The sequence below is a fragment of the Dromiciops gliroides genome, chromosome 2 (assembly GCF_019393635.1).
Source record: "Dromiciops gliroides isolate mDroGli1 chromosome 2, mDroGli1.pri, whole genome shotgun sequence".
In the NCBI taxonomy this organism is placed as follows: Eukaryota; Metazoa; Chordata; class Mammalia; order Microbiotheria; family Microbiotheriidae; genus Dromiciops; species Dromiciops gliroides.
In genome coordinates, this window is record NC_057862.1 from 111153327 (window position 1) to 111173511 (window position 20185).

Genomic DNA, 20185 nt, shown 5'->3' on the forward strand with positions numbered 1-20185 from the left:
GGGAGGGGATCTGAAGGTACACTTGCAGACTTCAGAGTGGCTTTAGAACATTAGCCTTTAATTCCCCAGAGATGTTCTTTTACTTTTTGTATTCTCTAGTTGGTGGTTAAAGTGGGAATCAAATAATAAGGCCCCTCTCAGCATTGGCCTGGCCCTGGATGACACCCTGTCACCCCTGCTGCCACAATACCCAGTGACTGCCTGGTCAGCATGTTTCTTCGGGGTTGTAGACTGGGGGGGCCCCTCAAAAAGCTTTCCTTAGAGGCCCAGAAAGGAAGACTGATGGCATGTGTGCTTGAAATCCCCACAGTGCAGCTAATTACCCAGAGATCTTCAGAAAGGTAAGTCAGCCATAGTTTAGGAGTTAAAGCTCAGTAGGTTCTCAATGACGAAGCTTACCATTGTCTTGTTGTATTAAAGAAAAGACTATAGAAATGAAGTTTATCCTTCTTACTTGTAGAACTTCGCAGACGCACCCCCCCCCCTTAAATTCCTACCTATTTGTAAAAGTTCAGTTCAAAGGTCTCCTCCTCCAGGAAGTTTTCCCTGATCCTCCTCCCTGTTGGTAATGACCTTAACCCTCTCTTGGGTCTCACACAGCTCTTTGTCTGCACTTCTTTTATACGCTTATTCGTTGTAGTTATTTTCTTATGTCTCATGCCTCCACTAAAGTTCTACTCAGATCCCTCCACTTGGGGTAAGGGGAACCCTTGGTTCTTGAAGGCTTTGCTGATGGAACACATTTCAGGTTCCTATATGATGTTAAGAAATGGAAGATGATCTGAGTCCAAGTCCTTCATTTTACTGCTTATAGATAAGATCCATCAATCAACAAACATTTATCAGTCATAGCCTTGGAGAGGGAGCTTGGAGCTTATGAAGCTATTAAAGTCCAGAGAATTTAAATTACTTATCTAAGGACCCTCAAGTGGTAAGTAACAGGGTTGGGATTCCAGCCGAGGTCTTTTTTTTTTTTTTTTTAATGAGGCAATTGGGGTTAAGTGACTTGCCCAGGGTCAAACAGCTAGTAAGTGTTAAGTGTCTGAGGCTGGATTTGAACTCAGGTACTCCTGACTCCAGGGCCAGTGCTCTATCCACTGCACCACCTAGCTGGCCCCCAGCCCTGGTGTTTTGATTACAAACCCAAGACTCTTTACATTATGTCAGTGTGTCTCTATTGAGGAAGAGCTGTGACCTGAATCTATGGAAAGAAGTAGGTACATTGATGAAATCTCAGATTTTTGTTTTTGAAGGACTGACTCCTTATGGGGGCTGGCCCCCAACTGGACTGTAAGCTCCCTGAGGGCAAAGACAGTTATCTAAATTTTGCATTTCACATAATGCCCAAGATGGGGCTGGGAAGCAGAAGTTAGTTAACAAATGTTAATTAACTCATAAGCATAGATTTCAGAGGTCTTTGAGTCTAACACATCATCCTAAGCATTTCGTCTATAGTACTAAGTAAAAGTGGTCTTCTAGCCTTGGCTTGAAGAATTGCAGTGCACTTAACACCTTCAAGGATAGCCCATTCCATTTCAAATTTAATTAATTCAATTCAATTAAGCTTTAATTGCTAGGGAATTTTTCCATATGCCTAGCCAAATCTTCCACTCTATGAGTTCGACCGGGTGTTCCTAGTTTCATCTGTAAGCACCAAACAGAATATACCTGATCCTTCTATCTCACAGCCTATTAAGTATTTTAATATTGCAATCACATCTCCCTTAGTCTTTCAGGCTAAACATCCCAGTCTTTCAAACAATCCTTGTTGAAATAAGCAGAGGCAGAGGAGAACCTTAAGATCTCACACTATGACCTTATATGTCTGAAGAAAATTGAAAAGGACCATTGCTAAGTGGTTTGAGATTTGACAGGGGACAAGAACTTCTAGGGTAATTTTTGAACTTTAAGGGATTCCGATTAATAAGTGCATGTAGGGGCAGCTAGGTGGCACAGTGGATAGAGCACTGGCCCTGGATTCAGGAGGATCTGAGTTCAAATTTGGCCTCAGACACTTAACACTTACTAGCTGTGTGACCCTGGGCAAGTCATTTAATCCCAATTGCCTCACCAAAAAAAATAATAATAATAAGTGCATGTAAAGAGTGTATAATCTCCAATTCCCTTTTAATTCCCTGTCAATACCCCAGGGTAAGCACAATGATAATGGATTTTGGGGGGAGACAGATGGAGGGATTGATGAAGACAGGAGATCTGAAATCATTCATTCCTCTAACAAACATTTCTCAAGTTCTTATTGTGTTCAAAATCTTGTGCTAGGTGCTGAGGGGTGGGATATATACAATTATTATCAAGTTTAGCTATGACACAGCTTTACTACTATATGGGACAGACTTTTTAAAAAATCATAAATGTATTTTATTATTTTCCAGCTACATGTAAAGATAGTTTTCAACATTTGTTTTCATAGGATTTTTAGTTCCAAATTTTTCTCCCCCCCTCCCTTCCTTCCACCCTCCCCAAGACAGAAAGCAATCTGATATAGCAATCTGATATATGTACAATCATATTAAACATATTTCTGCATCACAGACTTTCTTTTTGACAGATTTTAAACTTTAGCAGTCAACTCAAGTTCAGAGATGTGAATTCCTTCTCTTTCCTTGCCTCTAATTGTATTAACAGCTCCCCTCAAACTCACAACCTGAGATTGTGAACTCTTATCTTCTGTAACCTCAGCATGGGTGTTGCCACTTTTGTTAATGTGTCCTTCAAGTGATCTCTCAAATCTTCCTTTTCCTCTTTATTCATTACCATAGCTCAAATTTCTCTTCAAGCATTGTTCACCTCATATCCTTTTCTCTATTCTTCTTTTCCTTAAGATACTGTTTGGAAAATCACCCACCATTTGATGATTTTTCAGATGGTCCCCTTTTCAAAGCCTTTGTTTCTCTGTTGCCTTTGCCTTTTTCATTAAATTAAAACAGGTTGACACTTTCAGAATTGTCCTCTGTTCCCAGCCTCATCAGCCACCTAGCTGCCCTCCCTTCTTAAACTTTTAAAATTCATTTGTCCATTCAGTTCCTTTATATAGTACTTTATTCCTAAAATGAATAGAGGGGGCAGCTAGGCAGCGCAGTGGATAGAGCACCAGCCCTGGAGTCAGGAGGACCTGTGTTCAAATTCGGCCTCAGACACTTGACACTTACTAGCTGTGTGACCCCGGGCAAGTCACTTAACCCCAGTTGCCTCACCAAAAAAAAATTTTTTTAAATTAAAAAAAAAAATGAAAAGAGAGTTTCGTCTTCCAGAAGTGACAGGCTCGCCTTCTTCAAATCTTACACACAGCTAATCTTTTCTCCAGGCAGTTAGGTGGCGGATTGGATAGAGTGCTGGACCTGAAGTCAGGAAGACTCATCTTCCCGAGTTCAAATCAAGCCTCAGACACTTACTGGGTGTATGACCCAGGGCAAGTCACTTAACCTTGTTTCTCTCAGCTCCTCATTTGTAAAATGGGCTGCAGAAGGAAATTGCAAACCACTACAGTATCTTTGCCAAGAAAACCCCAAATGGGGTCACAAAGAGTCAGACATGACTGAATAACAACAAATCTTTCCTCAGATTGACTTTTTTTTTTTTTGGTTGGGGCACCATATTGATACTGGACTTAGTATGGATGCCTTAGAGAGAAAAGAGGATTATCTTTTTTCTTTCTTTTTTTTTTTGGTGAGGCAATTGGGGTTAAGTGACTTTCCCAGGGTCACACAGCTAGTAAGTGTCCACTGCACTACCTAGCTGCCCCTCAAATTCAAGTGTCTGAGGTCGGATTTGAACTCAGGTCCTCCTGAATCCAGGGCCAGTGCTGTATCCACTGCGCCACCTAGCTGCCCCCTAGATTGACGTTTTTTTACATCATTTTCTTTTTTAGTCTTTTTAGAAATGAATGTCTGTTTTCCGAGTCATATCTTTCTCACAAAAAGTGACAAAGATGAACATGTTTTTACAATATTGGATTTAAAGATAGGGGGAAACATCACTCTATTCAAATTTTTTTTTTTTTTTTTGCGGGGTAATGGGGGTTAAGTGACTTGCCAAGGGTCACACAGCCAGTAAGTGTCAAGTATGTCTGAGACCGGATTTGAATTCAGGTACTCCTGAATCCAAGGCCAGTGCTTTATCCACTGTGCCACCTAGCTGCCCCTCTCAAATTTATTTTATTTATTTTATTTATTTTATTTTATTTTTTGCAGGGCAGTGGGGGTTAAGTGACTTGCCCGGGGTCACACAGCTAGTAAGTGTCCACTGCACCACCTAGCTGCCCCTCAAATTTTTTAAAAGCTACTTTGAATGAAACTCTCACAAGTCATTTGTGGTTTCTTTTATAAAACTGATCGTATATACAAGTGATTTAAGGTAAAAATTGTGAATGGGGTTTTAGAACATCCTCCATCTATCCAGCTTGAAAACTCAAATGTCAGTTTATTTGGGAGTTCATAGATGACTTCTTAAACATCCAGACCAGGGAGGTAGAGAATTTTCTAATTCATTCAATAACCTTCACAGAATAAAATCTTACCTCAGCAATTCTTTAGGAAGGCTTTGGGGCTTTCCTTGTTATGGAGTCTTTCCAGTTATCAAGTGGTCCAGCAGATGGAGATGCTGAGAGATTATGAGTTTGACTCTGGAAATCTGAATTCCTAGAATATCCTTATCCAGCCTATCTTCTATTTTATTCACTTATTCACCAAGCCACAAGCCTACTGAAGAACAGATCTGAGCCAAGGGTTTTTCTTGGTGATTCTATAGTTACTAAGTAAATGGCAGCTCAGATGGCAGCTAAAGGAGGATTTGAACTTTTTCTTTATTTCTCTAAGGGCTAACATTTAAGATTAGTCTGATTTCTGTTTTAAGTCTTCAGCCTTCTCTTCTTCCTCCCAAGTAACTTTTTTTTTGGGGGGTGGGGTGGGGCAATGAGGGTTAAGTGACTTGCCCAGGGTCACACAGCTCAAAAGTGGCAAGTGTCTGAGGTTGGATTTGAACTCAGGTCCTCCTGAATCCAGGGTCAGTGCTTTATCCACTGAGCCACCTAGCTGCCCCCCCCCTCATCCCCCAAGTAACCTTCTGTTGCCAATTCTCACTATAGAACTGGGAAATGAACTCTCTTCCCTTGGTCAATGCCCAGGCTTCTGTGGGGAAGAAGAGAGGTTATGTTGACCTTGAGGCAACTGAGTTGGTGGTCCAGTGGCCATTGTCAGGGGAGCAGGTGGTCTGGCCAAGTTCCATGTGCTCTGGAATTTTTCTGGCCAGAAGTTCTCATTTCCAAAGAGAAAAAAGGACTCAGGCTGCACTTCTCATTTCCAGGTCAAACTGCTGAACCTGGGCGAGATTCCTGGCCGTTGGAGCAATACTCCCTCCCCCATACCCTGTCTATGCTTCTCTCTTTGCTCCCTATGGTGGATTTCAAATCTGGATACCATTTTTCTGATCATCTCTTTTCATCAAGGCAGGACCTAGTCTCTTTTGAGTGATTGATATAGAAAAAGTGTGTCTGTGAGGGGAAAGAGCACTAATATTGACATGTGTGTATCTAGTTACACAGGGTCTGCAAACCAGTAATAGTGAGTAAAATTTTGGTCCAACTTATTTTGACACCATGTTTTACTTTGTACAAAAATATTTTATTTGTCATATACACACACATACATATATTTGCTTATGGTTTAGTACAATCCCCCTAAAATTAAAAGGGCTTCCTTTTTTCACTTTGTACTGAATTTTGTGTTTCTATTTAGGAAGTAAATACAACTCACAGTCTGGTCAGAAAAATGTAATGACTTTTACTTTAGGAAAGTTGGCTGTCATTTACAAAGCCTATTCACCCCCAAGGCTGTTGCATGGATTAGGTGAGCTCAAAGTACCTTTTGTTGTTTCAGCATTACTATGACCAAGTTTCAAACTTCTTCCAGTTGTCTGACTTCAATGGCCAAAGAGGTATTAATTATTATTAGTTATAATTATGGAATTGTAAAAATTTGGTACTTTTTCCCTTCAATCAATAAAGCACTGATTGAAGATTGCACTATTGACTTTGCAGGTTTGTTTGCTTCATAAAAGGGAGTTATATTCTTTCCTTTGTGGAGTTCAAAATGCTTAAATGAAAATTTAAACTCTGAAAATGGAACTCTCATCCAAAATAACTTATCTTTATACCATAGTTATTCAGGTGGTTGCTCAATTATTATTTTTTTAAATGTCCTCTCCCAAAATTAATTGGTCAGTTTATTAAAGCTATAATTTAAAAAAAAGTTCCCTTGTGATCTTGGAAATTTCTTTAGGACTTGAGGTTCCTTCAATCTTTGTGGTTTTGTTTTTTGCCAGCTTCATCTACCAAGACTTAAAGAGCCTTCTTTTATTCTGGAAGGTATTTTATAGGCTTTTCCCTCTTGTGCCACATAGCAATGTAGGGTTTTATTCCTAGAGCCCAGGGCTAATGGTGAAATTCATGTTTTGCTCAAGATCACTTTAAATACTGCCTATTGACACAAAGATGCATTATTCCCCTGGTATGCATCTGGCTGACTAATGATGGCATTATTCAACTAGCAAACATTTCTTAGGAATCTGCTTTGCAGACATAGTTACAGTCTAAACTGATCACTCTCTTACTGTTCCCACCTCCCTACTTAAAAAACACAACCACCAAATTATTAGTAGTATTTGTGCTTAAGCAACAAAATAAAGGACTTTGATGCTTGGGGATGTCTGTTTTTTTCACAGTTGTGAAGTCAGTGCTATGTCCTGGGGTGATGTTATCCCGTCCTTTGGAAAATGGATTCCTCTAGCACAGCTGTTACTTTGGATGACTGGAGACTTTAAATACAGGTTTATTCTTTTACTGGGGTATTTCACAGGAAGGTCACTGGGCACCACTTTGAACACATTTGTTTCCTTGCATTTGCAGGGACAGGATAGGGATTCATTATATCATGAATGAATACAACTTGGGAAATACTATTCTTTTATGTGTACACAGTGTTTATTACAAAATCTCAAAAGAGCATTCTTAAAGTTATTTGGAAAATGACTTTTAAAATATATGTACTGCCTATCAGATGGTGAATTGTTTCAATCAACTTGTGAAATTGTCTGCTTAGGCATCAAGAGAGTTGGATCTATTTCCAAAGTATGTGCCCAATTAAATCAGCAATCTTTTGAAATATTGAAAGTGCATAGTTTTTGTTTCTAGTTCTTTTCTTTGGTTATATCAGGCTTTTTAAGTGTGTGAAAGCAAGTAATACAAATTAATAACTGAGAATGGATTCATTCAACAAACTTTAAAAAAATCTTCCTATTAGGTGCAGAGCCTTGTGCCATGTACAATACCGAGTTTAGAACCTAGGATATGACAGATCAGACGGCAGAGCTTCAACAAGATTTCTGAAGACAGAAAACACCATTTCAGCATAGTCTTTTTCAGAAAAATAAACCTCTTTTTCTCTCCCCTTAATACTAGACCTTCTGGGGGCAGCTAGGTGGCGCAGTGGATAAAGCACTGGCCTTGGATTCAGGAGGACCTGAGTTCAAATCCAGCCTCAGACATTTGACACTTAACTAGCTGTGTGACCCTGGGCAAGTCACTTAACCCTCATTGCCCTGCAAAAACAACAACAACAACAACAACAACAACAATACTAGACCTTCTAATGTTTGTAATACAACATTCTCTGCTAGGTCTCCCAACCTTCGGTGTACAAGACAGAACATCATAAGATCTCAGAATTATATGGGACCTTAGAGATCACTGAGTACAATCCCCTCATTTACAGATGAGGAAACTAGCAGAGAGAAGTTAATTTGCTTAAGATCACACAGAGAGTAAGTGCCCAGCCAGGATGAACACCTTCCATCTCTTGTCTTCTCTTTTCTCCATACATTATGTTAAAACTAGTTCTTTATTTTGTTTTTACATATTTATTTTCTGGATGAATAAACAAGGATGAAAGGAACCCAAGTGATTTGCCAAAAACCCTTAGTAGGGACTTGGGTTTTAAACCTCAGATTTATCCTTTGATATTAATAATTGACATTTATATATGTTACCTTATTTGAGCCCCCCAAACAAACCTGTAAGCATTACAGTTATTATCCCACTTTTACAGAAGAAGAAACAGGCTCAGACAGTTTAAGGTCATGATCATATAGTATAGGAGGTGAGGTTTGAACCCATGTCTTCCTGACTGCAGATTACCTTTTTTTCCTCACTCTTTTAGATAATGTGGCATAGCTAACATTTTCAGGCTCAGTGCAAGAGGGAAGGTTGTTTGTTTAAACAGTACTCTTTGTTAGACCAGGTGCAGAGTCATTTTAAGATCAAGGGCCTTTGAGAGGATGAGCAGTCACTAGCTTGGAGAGGTGGGGAGAGGGTAGAGCCAGTCTACAAGTTCTCTGATTAGAGGAGAAGCAGAGATACTGTTGGCAGACTATCCTGTACTTCGATTCTTAGATTATTTTCCTATTGTGTCTGAAAGAATACGGGTTGGTATTTAAGCCAGTGTCTGATACTGCCAACAAATGATAATGACACACAATACCACTAGCTCCTTTCCCACCTTTTCAGATTATTTCCCCTGTTCTCAAATGCAAAACTTTTAAGCTTAAACTCTAAGATGAGGGGCAGTGTGGTGTAGTGGATAGGACCTTGAGCTTGGAATCCAAAAGACCTGGATCATTTTTTAAAAAAATTTTTTTTAATGTGTTTGGTGAGGCAATTGGGATTAAGTGACTTGCCCAGGGTCACACAGCTAGTAAGTGTTAAGTGTCTGAGGCTGGATTTGAACTTGGGTACTCCTGAATCCAGGGCCAGTGCTTTATCCACTGTGCCATCTAGCTGCCCCCAGACCTGGATCATTTAATGGCTATGTGACCTTAGTCAAATAACTTAACTTCTTTAGGCTTCAGTTCTCCTCTGCAAAATGAGAAGGTTGGATTTGATGACCTCTCAGGTTCCTTCTAGCTCTAAATCTACAATGCTAGTATGTCTCCTTGACACCTAGCACAGTTCCTTGCACGTAGTGAAATAAATAAACAAACAAATGAACAAATAAATATCAAATGCTTGGAAATAGCCTGGGTGGCATTTCTTCCTTTTTTTTCTTGATATTTTTATTTAAAGTTATGAGTTCCAAATTCTATCCCTCCTTCTCTTCCTTCTCTTCTCCCTCCCTGAGGTGGTAAGCAATCAGATATAGGTTATACACCTGAAATTATGTAAAACACTACCACATTAGCAATTTTGTATAAGAAAACTTGAATAAAAAAAAGAAAGAAAATGAAAAATAACATGCTTCAGTCTGTGTTCAATCAATATCAGTTCTTTCTTTGGAGATGGATAGCTTGCTTAATTATTAGTCCTTTGAGATTGTCTTGGATCATTATATTGCTGAGAATAAAGTCATTCACACTTCTTCATCAAACAGTATTGCTGTCACTGTGCAGAATGTTCTCCAGGTTTTGCTCACTTTACTATACATCAGTTCATATTGTCAACATAATGGAATATGATAGATGAGATTTGGCAGATACTCAGGAGCCCACCTGAGTGGATTACTGGCTGATTTGACTTGATTAGTAGTTGACTAGATTCTAAGCACATCTGGCTGGTACTTGAGAGTACTTAAGAAAGCATGGTTCTCAGAATCTAAAAAAACTTTGAACTTCTGGCCCAATCAACCAACCAGCTTGAAGAACCTCCCCATTCTGGGAGGGGACAGGAAGGAGGAAAGGGGAGCCTGCGAGAAGGGTGTGGTCTTTTTTTGGTTCCTGACTTGGTGGTGATGGTGGGGAAAGACAGAGAGGAGCTGAGGAAAGATAGGATTGTGAGGTTGTAAGAATTCTGTTTTTAATCTTTCTCTTTCTATATTTCAATAAACCCTTAAAAATCTAAACTCGTTTTATCAGTGATTTTAGTCAGTTTCCCCCAAAACTGGGGGAACATTTTAGAACCCATATTTAGAATTTTAAATTACACAATATGGCTTTCCAGGTTTTTATGAAATCATCCTGCTCATTATTTCTTATAGCACAATAATAATCCATCACAATAATATACCATAGCTTGTTTGGCCATTTCCCACTTGATGGGCATTCTTTTGATTTCCAATTCTTAGCCATCACAAAAAGAGCTGCTATAAATGTTTTTGGACAAATAAGTCTTTTTTTTCTTTCTTGGGATGTCTTTGGTATATAAACCTAGCAGTGGCAATGCTGGGTCAAAGGGTATGCACAGTTTTCTTTTATTTTCTTTCTTTCTTTTTTGTGTGTCAGGCAATTGGGGTTAAGCGATTTGCCTAAGGTCACACAGCTAGTAAGTGTTAAGTGTCTGGGGCTGGATTTAAACTCAGGTCCTCCTGACTCCAGGGCCAGTGCTCTATCCACTGCACCACCTAGCTGCCCTTGGTATGCACAGTTTTATAGCCCTTTGGGCACAGTTGCAAATTGCATTCCAGCATGATTGGATCAGTCCATAACTCTACCTACAGTGGATTAGCATCCCTGTTTTCCCATATCCCCTCCAACATGCAACATTTTCCTTTTTAGTTATATTTGCCACTCTGATAGGTATGAGGTGGCACCTCAGAGTTGTTTTAATTTGCATTTCTCTGATCAACAGTGATTTATAGCATTTTTTATATGACTATAGTTTTAATTTCTTTGTCTGTATATATATAACTGCCTGTATATATCCTTTGACCATTTATCAATTGGGGAATGACTTCTCTTTTTATAAATTTGATTCAGTCATCTATATATTTGAGAATGAGGCCTTTATCAGAGATACCTGTTGCAAAAAGTCTTTCCCAGTTTTCTGCTTTCCTTATAATTTTGGTTGCATTGGTTTTGTTTGTGCAAAAGCTTTAAAATTTTTTTTTTGGCAGGGCAATGGAGGTTAAGTGACTTGCCCAGGGTCACACAGCTAGTAAGTGTTAAGTGTCTGAGGTAAAATTTGAACTCAGGTCCTCCTGAATCCAGGGTTGGTGCTTTATCCACTATGCCACCTAGCTGTCCCCTTTAAATTTTATATAATCAAATTTATCTATTTTATATTTCATAATGCTCTCTATATCTTCTTTGGTCCTAAATTCTTCCCTGGGAGCTTTTTTAATGGTCACACTAGCTTCAATGAATCAATAAATATTAAGGTCCTACTATGTGCTAAATGCTGGGAAGCAACAGTAGAATTCTTACTTGGCTTGATACCTTGGACTACCCCATACCCCTAAAATGTGAATCATAATGGCTATAACCTTAGCATTCCTTACTTGGCATATAGCAAGTACTTAATATCTATTGATTGATTTTTGATCATGAGATGAAAAGTTTGCATAAGCACATAATTATGTAACTATAATTGGGTATAAAAACTTCATAACCACAATGTTATATAACAGTAACAATATTAATTCTATCTAAATATGTATACACATGTTTATGCAATGAAACTTTTTATCTATATGTAAAAAAAAGCACAACAGGACTTTATATAGACCAGTAAAAATACTTTTAAGGATTTTAAGACAACAACATATTATGCAATTTTTATTAGTTTTCCTTTTTATGGTCTTTCATATCCATGGAATTCTAAAATAAAAAATAAGCTCGGTGTTTAGAGTTAACTCACTAGTTTAAAAAATTGCAAAATGATTGTTATATAAAACAAATAAGACCACCAAGAACTTACATTTTTGCAGCATTTTACAGTTTACTAGAAATCACTTTTTATACACTCTCATTTAATTCTCACAATAACTTGGTTGTGATGTATGGCAAGTATTGTTCCCATTTGACAGATGAAGAAACTGAAGCTTTGTTGCTAGTTTATTGGTGGGAGCCAGAATGTGAACCAAAGTTTTCTGAGCACAGAGCAAGTTCTCTTTTTCTTTCACATTTTCATTATATTTAGTGAATTCTGGTATTTAGGGGGAAAGGGGGTTGGAAGAAAGGGAAAGGAAGGAGGGAAAGAGAGAGACAGGGGAGGGAGAGACAACCAGAGAGGGAAAGAGAAAGAGAGAGAGAGAGAGAGAGAGAGAGAGAGAGAGAGAGAGAGAGAGAGAGAGAGAGGGAGGGAGGGAGGGAGGAGGGGGGGAAGGAAGGAAGGACAGAGAAAGGGAGACAGAGAGATCAATCAAGCCAGAGAGAGAGAGAGAGAGAGAGAGAGAGAGAGAGAGAGAGAGAGAGAGAGAACATAAAAGAGAGAATTGATCAATTTTCTCTTTGTTTCTGTCTTATAGATATTTTGAAGGCTAAAGTATTCTCTTTTTCAAGATATTAATGTCTTTACTTTCTCCGAAAGCATAACTGTTTTTAGTAAATTTCTTGAGTAGAAGTTGGAGATTTACTTTCGTGACAAGGTCTTTAGCCACATTATTTTCTCCAACCTTCTACCCCCTAAAAAGGACAAAAGAAAATCCTTTTTTTGGAGGGAACAAACCTTTCCCAGCTTGATTTAAACCCCAGAGGGATTTTTGGAGGGAAAAAAATCATGGAGAAATTACTTTGAGGTGAGCCAAACTTTGAGGGGCTTTGAGGGGCTAAGCCACATTCTCCACCCCCATTCTCATTGCATAATACAGTGTTCCCCCAACTTACTTGGCTACAGAACATTTCTAGACTTGAACTATATTGATGGAAGAAATGGACTGGGAAAGGAAGGAGGAAAATTCTGAGGCAAAATAGACATTAAGCCTGTTTTCATGCTGAAAAACTGTTCTCTGTATGTAGTATTTTTTAAAAATAAAAGTATTTTATTATTTTCCAGTTGACATGTAGAGACAGTTTTCAACATTTGTTTATATAAGATTTCCAATTTCAAATTTTTTTCCCTCCCTCCCCTCCCTCCCCCCTCCCCTAGACAGCAGGTAATCTGATAAAGGTTTTATATATACTATATATATATATACACACATATATATAGTATATATATAACATTAAACATATTTCTGCATTAGTCATGTTATAAGAGAAGAATCAGAGCAAAAAGGAAAAGCCTCAAAAAAAGAAAAACAGTAGCACCCAAAACAAAAGAAATATTATGGTCCAATCAGTGTCCATATTCCACAGTTCCTTTTTTTTTTTTTTTTCTGGATTTGGAGAGCCTTTTCCATCATAAGTCTTTGGAACTTTCTTGTACCATTGGATTGGTGAGAAGAATCTAGTCTATCACAGTTGATCAACACATAATGTTGATGTGTATGTAGTATTTTTGACACATAAATTTTGTACTTACTATGTTAAAGAGAAAATATTGCTACTATTAACATTTTCTGGTGGAGTTTCTATTCTTGTCTTCAGAACATGGTTGCCCTTCCTTGGAAAAAATCCTGAAATTTAAAATTCTAATCTAAATGGTTAATTTGTTCTTTAGTTTTGTGAGAACAAGACAGGAAAATTTTAATTTTTAACATTTGTTTTCCTAAGATTTCTAGTTTCAAATTTTTCTCCTCCTCCGTCCCCAAGATAGCAAGCAATCTGATATAGGTTATATGTGTACAATCACATTAAACATATTTCTGCATTAGTCATGATGGAAATTTTTAATTTTTAAAAATGATGGTCATTTTTTCATAAAGATGGATCATGAATAATTGGAATTAAGGACCCTGTATTCTTCTGATCATGAATTGTTCATTTGAACTAGACTGGATATACTTTCTGGGTCACTAATTCCAGCACAATGAGAATGTGCTGCTCTGTGTTATTATATGAAAAACTGTTATAATAACTACAGCAAAACCACTTTGGAAATATGAATATGTTTAATGTGTATCTCAGCATAGTTAGTAGACTTTTTGTTTTGCCTCAGTTTGAAGCTATCCCACCTTCATGGCTTTGTAATATGTCAAATTTCTTTAAAAGTCTTCAAGGGCTTGTCTGAATTCTTTGGTTGTACTGGAATTTTGTTGTACTGAATATTTCCTTAAATAAGGAGACAACCTTCTGGGCTGGGTTGTGTAAAACCATTTCTACTGCAAAGGGTTTTGTTGTAAAGGTATTTCTTATAATGGAATTTGACCTATGATGATTATTTGGAATTTTCTTGGAGTAGTTCAAAGCATTTTACAGGGATCATCTAGTTTATCCCCCCAAAGTAAGGAAGAGGCAGGTATTATTTTCACTACAGATTGAGGACACTGAAAGGCTAAAGTTTTTGTTTAGGTTTTTTTTTCACTTCCAAGATCAAAAACTGAGCTGTGACACTACCAGATTCCAGGTCTGCACTCTGACTAGCTGACTAATCACACATGCTATATGAAGCAGTATGATAGAAATGTGGCTGTTTTGCTAGGTTAACCTTTCTGGGAGTAGTGGCATTTCTAGAGGTACAGTAACTATGATATAGCTGACTCTCAATCTACAGGGAAAATAAAATAGCATATAATGTAAAACTTTCAAATATCTGGTATTGGAGTATACACACACACACACACACACACACACACACACACACACACATACATATTTTTTTAAGCCCTCAATCACATGTGTGATCTTCAGTCCTAGTTGACTCATTTCCTTTACCTGACCTAAGTGAATCTCTAGGCTTTGTTTTAATTTTGTTGTCCAGGGACTGGAGTGGGGAGAGAAGATTCTGGGGTCATCCCAGGTAACTGAGTGGATTGTGTTTGAAGAATCCTGACCTCTGTATCCCGGTTCTCACAGTCTTTTCTCTGCAGTATCCCAACCACAAGAAGACTATTCAGGAAGATCTAGTTATTATCCTCCGCAGCTGAGACATCCTGTACCACGTCTGAGAATTCTGCCCAGGGGACTAGTTCAATTCACTAAATTCTTTAAGAGTCCTTTTCGTGAGGGCAATGTCCTGTGCTAGGGTTGTTGGGGATACCAAGATGAATATGACAGTCCCTGCCTTCAAGGAGCTTACAGCTAGGGGGAGTTAGGACTAGATGAAAAATATTGGCAGAGCAGTCTGAGAACTACACAAGAGAACTAACCACAGGGCCCACTAACCCTCTGGGGCCTCAGACGTAGGGCCGGAGTGGAATGGATGTGTTCCCCCCTCCCAACTCCTCCCTCCGACACGCGCGCGTGCGCGCGCGCGCACACAGACAGACAGACAGACACATGCCCGAGGCAATAGAAGGTCACCTTCAAGGGCGACTGAGGGGACCTGGGGTCACATTTTTTTGGGGGGTCCTTACTACTAACCTGCCCAGGGTTGGGGGGGTGGGGTTTGCACCTGGGCAGGGCCTGGCTTATCGGGGCCCAGTCCCCGCCCTCTGGCTAAGGGCCCGGAGTCCCCGGTCTGGGGGTGGGGGTGGGGGGGCCGCGGCGGTGATTGACAGGCGGCGGCGGCGGCGGCCCGGGCTCCCGCCGCCCCATGTGACTCGGGCCAGGATGGCTTCGCCTTCCCCTTCCCCCCGCGGCGGCCGCGGCTCGGGCTCGGGCTCGGTCTCCGGCTCCGGCTAGGTGTGAGCGGCGGCGGCGGCGCGTCGGCCGGGCCTGGGCTCTAGTCTCATGGGGAGGAGGGGCACCCCAGGCCCCCACGGCGAGGCGGCGGACGCAGACACGGACGGGGAGGCCGAGGCTGGGCAGGCGGTCGGGGCCGGGGCGGAGGAGGCGGAGGAGGCAGAGGCCTGGCCTCCCGGGGCTGGCCCGGGGCCGCCGCTGTGGCGCCTGCCCGAGGAGCTGCTGCTGCTCATCTGCTCCTACCTGGACTCACAGGCCCTGGGCCGCCTGGGCCAGGTGTCCCGCCGCCTGCAGCGCTTCACCAGCCGCGACCTGCTGTGGCGCCCCATCGCCCGGGCCTGCCTCAACTCCGGCTTCACTCGGCACGGCACAGACCTGTAAGCGCGCCCGCCCCGTCCCCCCCCCCCCGGCCTCGGGCCCAGGTCTGGGGAAAGAGCGGGGATGCGGGGCCCACTCTGGCTGCACCCTCCCCGCGCGCCCCCGCCCCCCTTCCCCCGCGCTGGGCTTGGCGGGGGTGGGTGGGTGGATGTGGTCGCTAGGGAGCCATCAGGGCCCAGCCCCGCTGTCCCCCTGGTGTGTTTGTCGTTCCCCTAAATTCAGAGGTGTGGAAACGGCACCCCCCCTCCCCCGCCCAGTGAACCCTCCCTTAAAATCCCCTAGATTTACCCTTCCCTCCACTGGCCACATGAGTGAGCCCCTCCTCAAAATAACCCGCTCAGTGATCCCTTCAGTGGCCCGAGACTTTCCCCAAATATCCCCCTTAGAATACCCTCATCCACCCATCAGGAACATTTAAATTAATTTCCTCTGAGAGTCTCTAAAAGTATCGTCTTCTTTGGAGATCCCCTTCAAAATATTTCCCAGATGAGGATAACAACAATAGCATTCATATAGTGCTTTAAGGTTCGCTAAGTGCTTTACAAACATCCTAGTTTATCCTCAGGACAACCCGGGGAGGTAGGTGGTGTTATTATCCCTATGTAACAGATGAAGAAGCATGCAAGTTAAATGACTTGCCCTGGGTCACACAGCTACTAAGGGTCTGAGGTTGGATTTGAATTTTGGTCTTTTCCATTCCAAGCCCAGCACTCTACCCCACACTGCACCATCATTTTAAATGCAGCTAACCCCTGAGATTATCCTAAAATAACTGCCTCTTTTAGATGCCCCCCCCCCAACCCTTTCTGAGATGATTTTCACTATAGTCCTCTCTGAGTTTACCTAAAAATAATCTTTCCTTTCTTAGCTTATCCTTCAAATAATATCTAACTTAAAAGATTCCTTAGGACTCATTCTCTCAGTGAGATACTCACGTTGTTCCAGTTACAGCTCTCTGGGCCCATTGCTTCCTTCGTTGTTTTAAGTGGTTCTAGGGTCTGTGGTGGTGGTGGTGGGGTATAGTATCTGTGTTATCATTTACTAGCATTACAAATTTAGCTGTGGATTAAGAAGGAGCCCTTAAATATTTTCACAAGCTGGGAGCATATAGTAAGATGTGAAGTAATAGCTGTAGTAGGAGTATAGCTTGTGAATTTGGACCATAGGGAGTTCTCTACAGCTATCTTATTTTGTCTTCTGGTTCCAGGCTTAGGCAGAATTAGAAGGCTGAAGGAGAAAATTTATTCTTGGGCCACACCTTGGTATCCAACAGGACAAAGAAGATGAATGGGATGCCTGCTTGTGGCCTAGGACAGGTTACACATGCTACTAAAAGATATGTACTTTATGTTGCAGTTTTGTCTGTGCTTGAAGAGGAGAGGGCAGGAAGAATGGAATTAATTCTAAGGCCTATAATTGGAAAAAGTGGTTCCTGGACGTTCATGGAAATCCTGAACATGGAAATCTGTGACCTTTCAGTTGGGCTGGTCTGAGTGGAGAGTGGTGTCCAACCTTTGGGGGGGGGGGTGTCACTTTCAAATTGCCCTGTCCCATATAAATAACTAAAACATTTTTTTTTAAGATTACCCATAAGAAAAGCTGACAAAAATGACTGGAGCCAGATACAAGACAAGGGTTGGCTTTCTTTCCTTTCAGGGAGTTAAACTGATGGCTTGAAAATGCTAGCTTTATTTTTCTTTCCTATTCAATATACTTCTGAAAGGGAAAAGACTAAGACAGAGTAGGTATTATGAAAGCCAAATAAACTTTGTCAGTATTAAAGTGCTGTAGTTCAATCTAATTGATATTTATTAAAGTGCCTACTATGTGCAAGAACTATACTAGATACTGGGCACTGATTATGGCATTATTATTTGTTAGTTGGGTCCTGTGTTCTATGGTGAGGTATCTCTGGCCTCCCAGGGAAGTTGTTTTAATATAGTATTTGATCAAGAGCAAGGTCAGTGCTCCTTTCTGGGTTGAGGGGAAGAGTCATATATGCTACAACAGGTGGGGAAGAGTGTTTATCAGTGTGGTCTGTTTCTGGACAGCTGCAGGAGGATGATAAGCTGCCAGAGGTGGTTGTCTTTGGAGAAAAAAGGCTTGTGGTCTTCCCTAAGTTTCAGTATGCAATGAGAATCATACCTCTGTGAAGGTAGAGTGAGACATCTGGTTAATACATTGTGTCATTTTCCCCCTAAGAGAACAAGTGAATGCCTTTTAATGGCACAAAAGCAAAACTTTAGTCTTGTTCAATTTGATAACTTTTAAGTATCTTGTTTCTTCTTCATATCAGCCTATCTAGTAAAGTTGAGGATTGGGAGTGTTTCTGGAAGGTGGGAAGAGGGAAGTAAGCAAGGTGCTTAATTTCTTACCTGACTTGATTCTTTAGGGTACGTGGAGTTACTTCAAATTACTACAATGGTATCTGTGGGCCTGGGCTCTCAATTTAAGGTACCCTGTTTCTTAGCCTCAAGGAATCACAGGGGGATCTGGTTTACTGACCTTCCGGCCCAGGGCAAAGTAGCTGTTTGGTTGTTCTAACTGATCATGGCTCTGTTGATTAAGATGAACTGCTCTGACTCCTTTTGATTTGTTAATGGCCTTACTATTGTGCTTAGAGGCATTTTGGGCACTTAAAAAAACAAAACCCACAAAACCCGAAACAAATAATTTGCCTCCTTTTGAGTTCTTGCCCCAACAGTGAACATTGTTGATCATAGGTACCTCACAATATGCAGATATATATATATATATATATATATATATATATATATATATTTTTTTTTTTCCTGGTGGACTCTGAAAGTTTTCCTACTAGTTTGAAATCAGTTTCGTTTGGTCCTTTTTTGACGGTATTATGAAACATTAGGGAATAGAAGTATTTTGAATACAATAATCAAAGCTAAGGAAATGTTTCTTATAGCAGCTTTTTTAGTTTTCCCCTAGGAATTTGGGAAATCAGCCTGGTTTAGTGCACTAGAACCAGAAATTGAAATTTAACTAGAGCTCATAATCGGAGGCCAAAGTAACAGGTGGAAGAAGAAAATAAGTACCTGGAAACTCTAAAGAGTTAACAAGCAAGATTAGGATTTTAAGGAAGTTGATAAATATATGGGATTTTAGAAACTTAATAGTCCACAATTAAAACCCCTCAAAAAGCAAACACTACAAGCAAAAAACCTACAGTTTTTTCAAGTCCAAATTTTAATCTTAATGTACTTTGGAAGCCACTAGGCCAATTTTCCAAGACAAGTGTGTTAGAGTTGAGTAAAGATGTAAGGAGTGGAGAATAGGTTTGTTACTGGGCAATGACTGTGGTGTCAAAATACTGAAAACATCAGTGAAACATTTTTTAAAAAGATGTAACTGCTGGATAGTAAAGTTACTAAATTGTATTTAACTCTAATGTTCCTTCATTCATTCATTCATTAATGCCTTCATTCCTGCACTGAGACTGAATGTGTGGAACTCTTTGTGACTGGGGTATCCATTTCAGTGATGATTAGCGTTCAGAGTGAAGAGATAGAAACAGATAAGCATTGTGTGTTTGTTTGTTTTTAAAATAATTGAACCTAAGAGCAATTTGAAAAAAAAACCCAGCATAAAGTTTCTCTTCCTATCTCAAAATACAGAAGACTTTGCTGTCTGGTTAACTTTTGAATCTAACCAGTATTTCTCAGAAAAATCACCAGACTTCTATGACTTGGACACTGAAAAGTGCTTTACCTGCTGAAGAGGGCCAGTTCATCCAAGGAGTTGGTTTATTATGGCTGTATTTATTGTTGTTGTTGTTGTTGTTTTTGGCGGGGCAATGGGGGTTAAGTGACTTGTCCAGGGTCACACAGCTAGTAAGTGTCAAGTGTCTGAGGCTGGATTTGAACTCAGGTCCTCCTGAATCCAGGTCTGGTGCTTTATCCACTGTGTCACCTAGGTGTCCCTGTTGTTTTGTTTTTTTGTTTTTTGCAAAGGCCTTGTTTAATAGTTTCTGTGAGTTAATAAAAGCAGAGTTCAGTTTACATGCTCAAAATAAATAAAACAATACACCTGTGAAAGCAGGAAACAGCCCAGTGAGTCAAGTACCTCTGAAAGCAAATGAGGTTCTGGAGGAGGCCTCTTCTAAAATTCTGAGGAAAAAAATGCCAACCCTCCTTAAGGCTTTTCCAGTTAGAAAGCCACATATTTTGGTGGATTTTTAGTCAGAAGAAAAAGAAGACTTCAGGTAGGGAGTGTGATCATTGTCTTCACATATTTGAAAGGCTGTCATGTGGAAGAAGAATTGTTCTGCTTGGCCCCAGAGGGAAGAACGAGGAGCAGTGGGTTCCAGAAAGGTAAATTTCAGCTCAATGTAAGGAAAAACTTC

General features: G+C 40.4%; 1 protein-coding gene across 2 annotated transcripts in view; it reads left to right on the plus strand.

Annotated features, from left to right (window-relative positions):
• Window positions 1-15321: 15321 nt before the first annotated feature.
• FBXW4 (F-box and WD repeat domain containing 4) overlaps window positions 15322-20185 on the plus strand; it is a 129259-nt gene continuing 124395 nt past the window's right edge. The window contains exon 1 of one of the 2 annotated variants that reach the window (XM_043989750.1): window positions 15322-15821. In XM_043989750.1, coding sequence (XP_043845685.1) covers window positions 15493-15821 — 329 coding nt within the window. In that variant the 5' untranslated portion in view covers window positions 15322-15492. The remainder of the gene's footprint in view (window positions 15822-20185) is intronic. The other variant, XM_043989749.1, reaches the window with a different exon arrangement.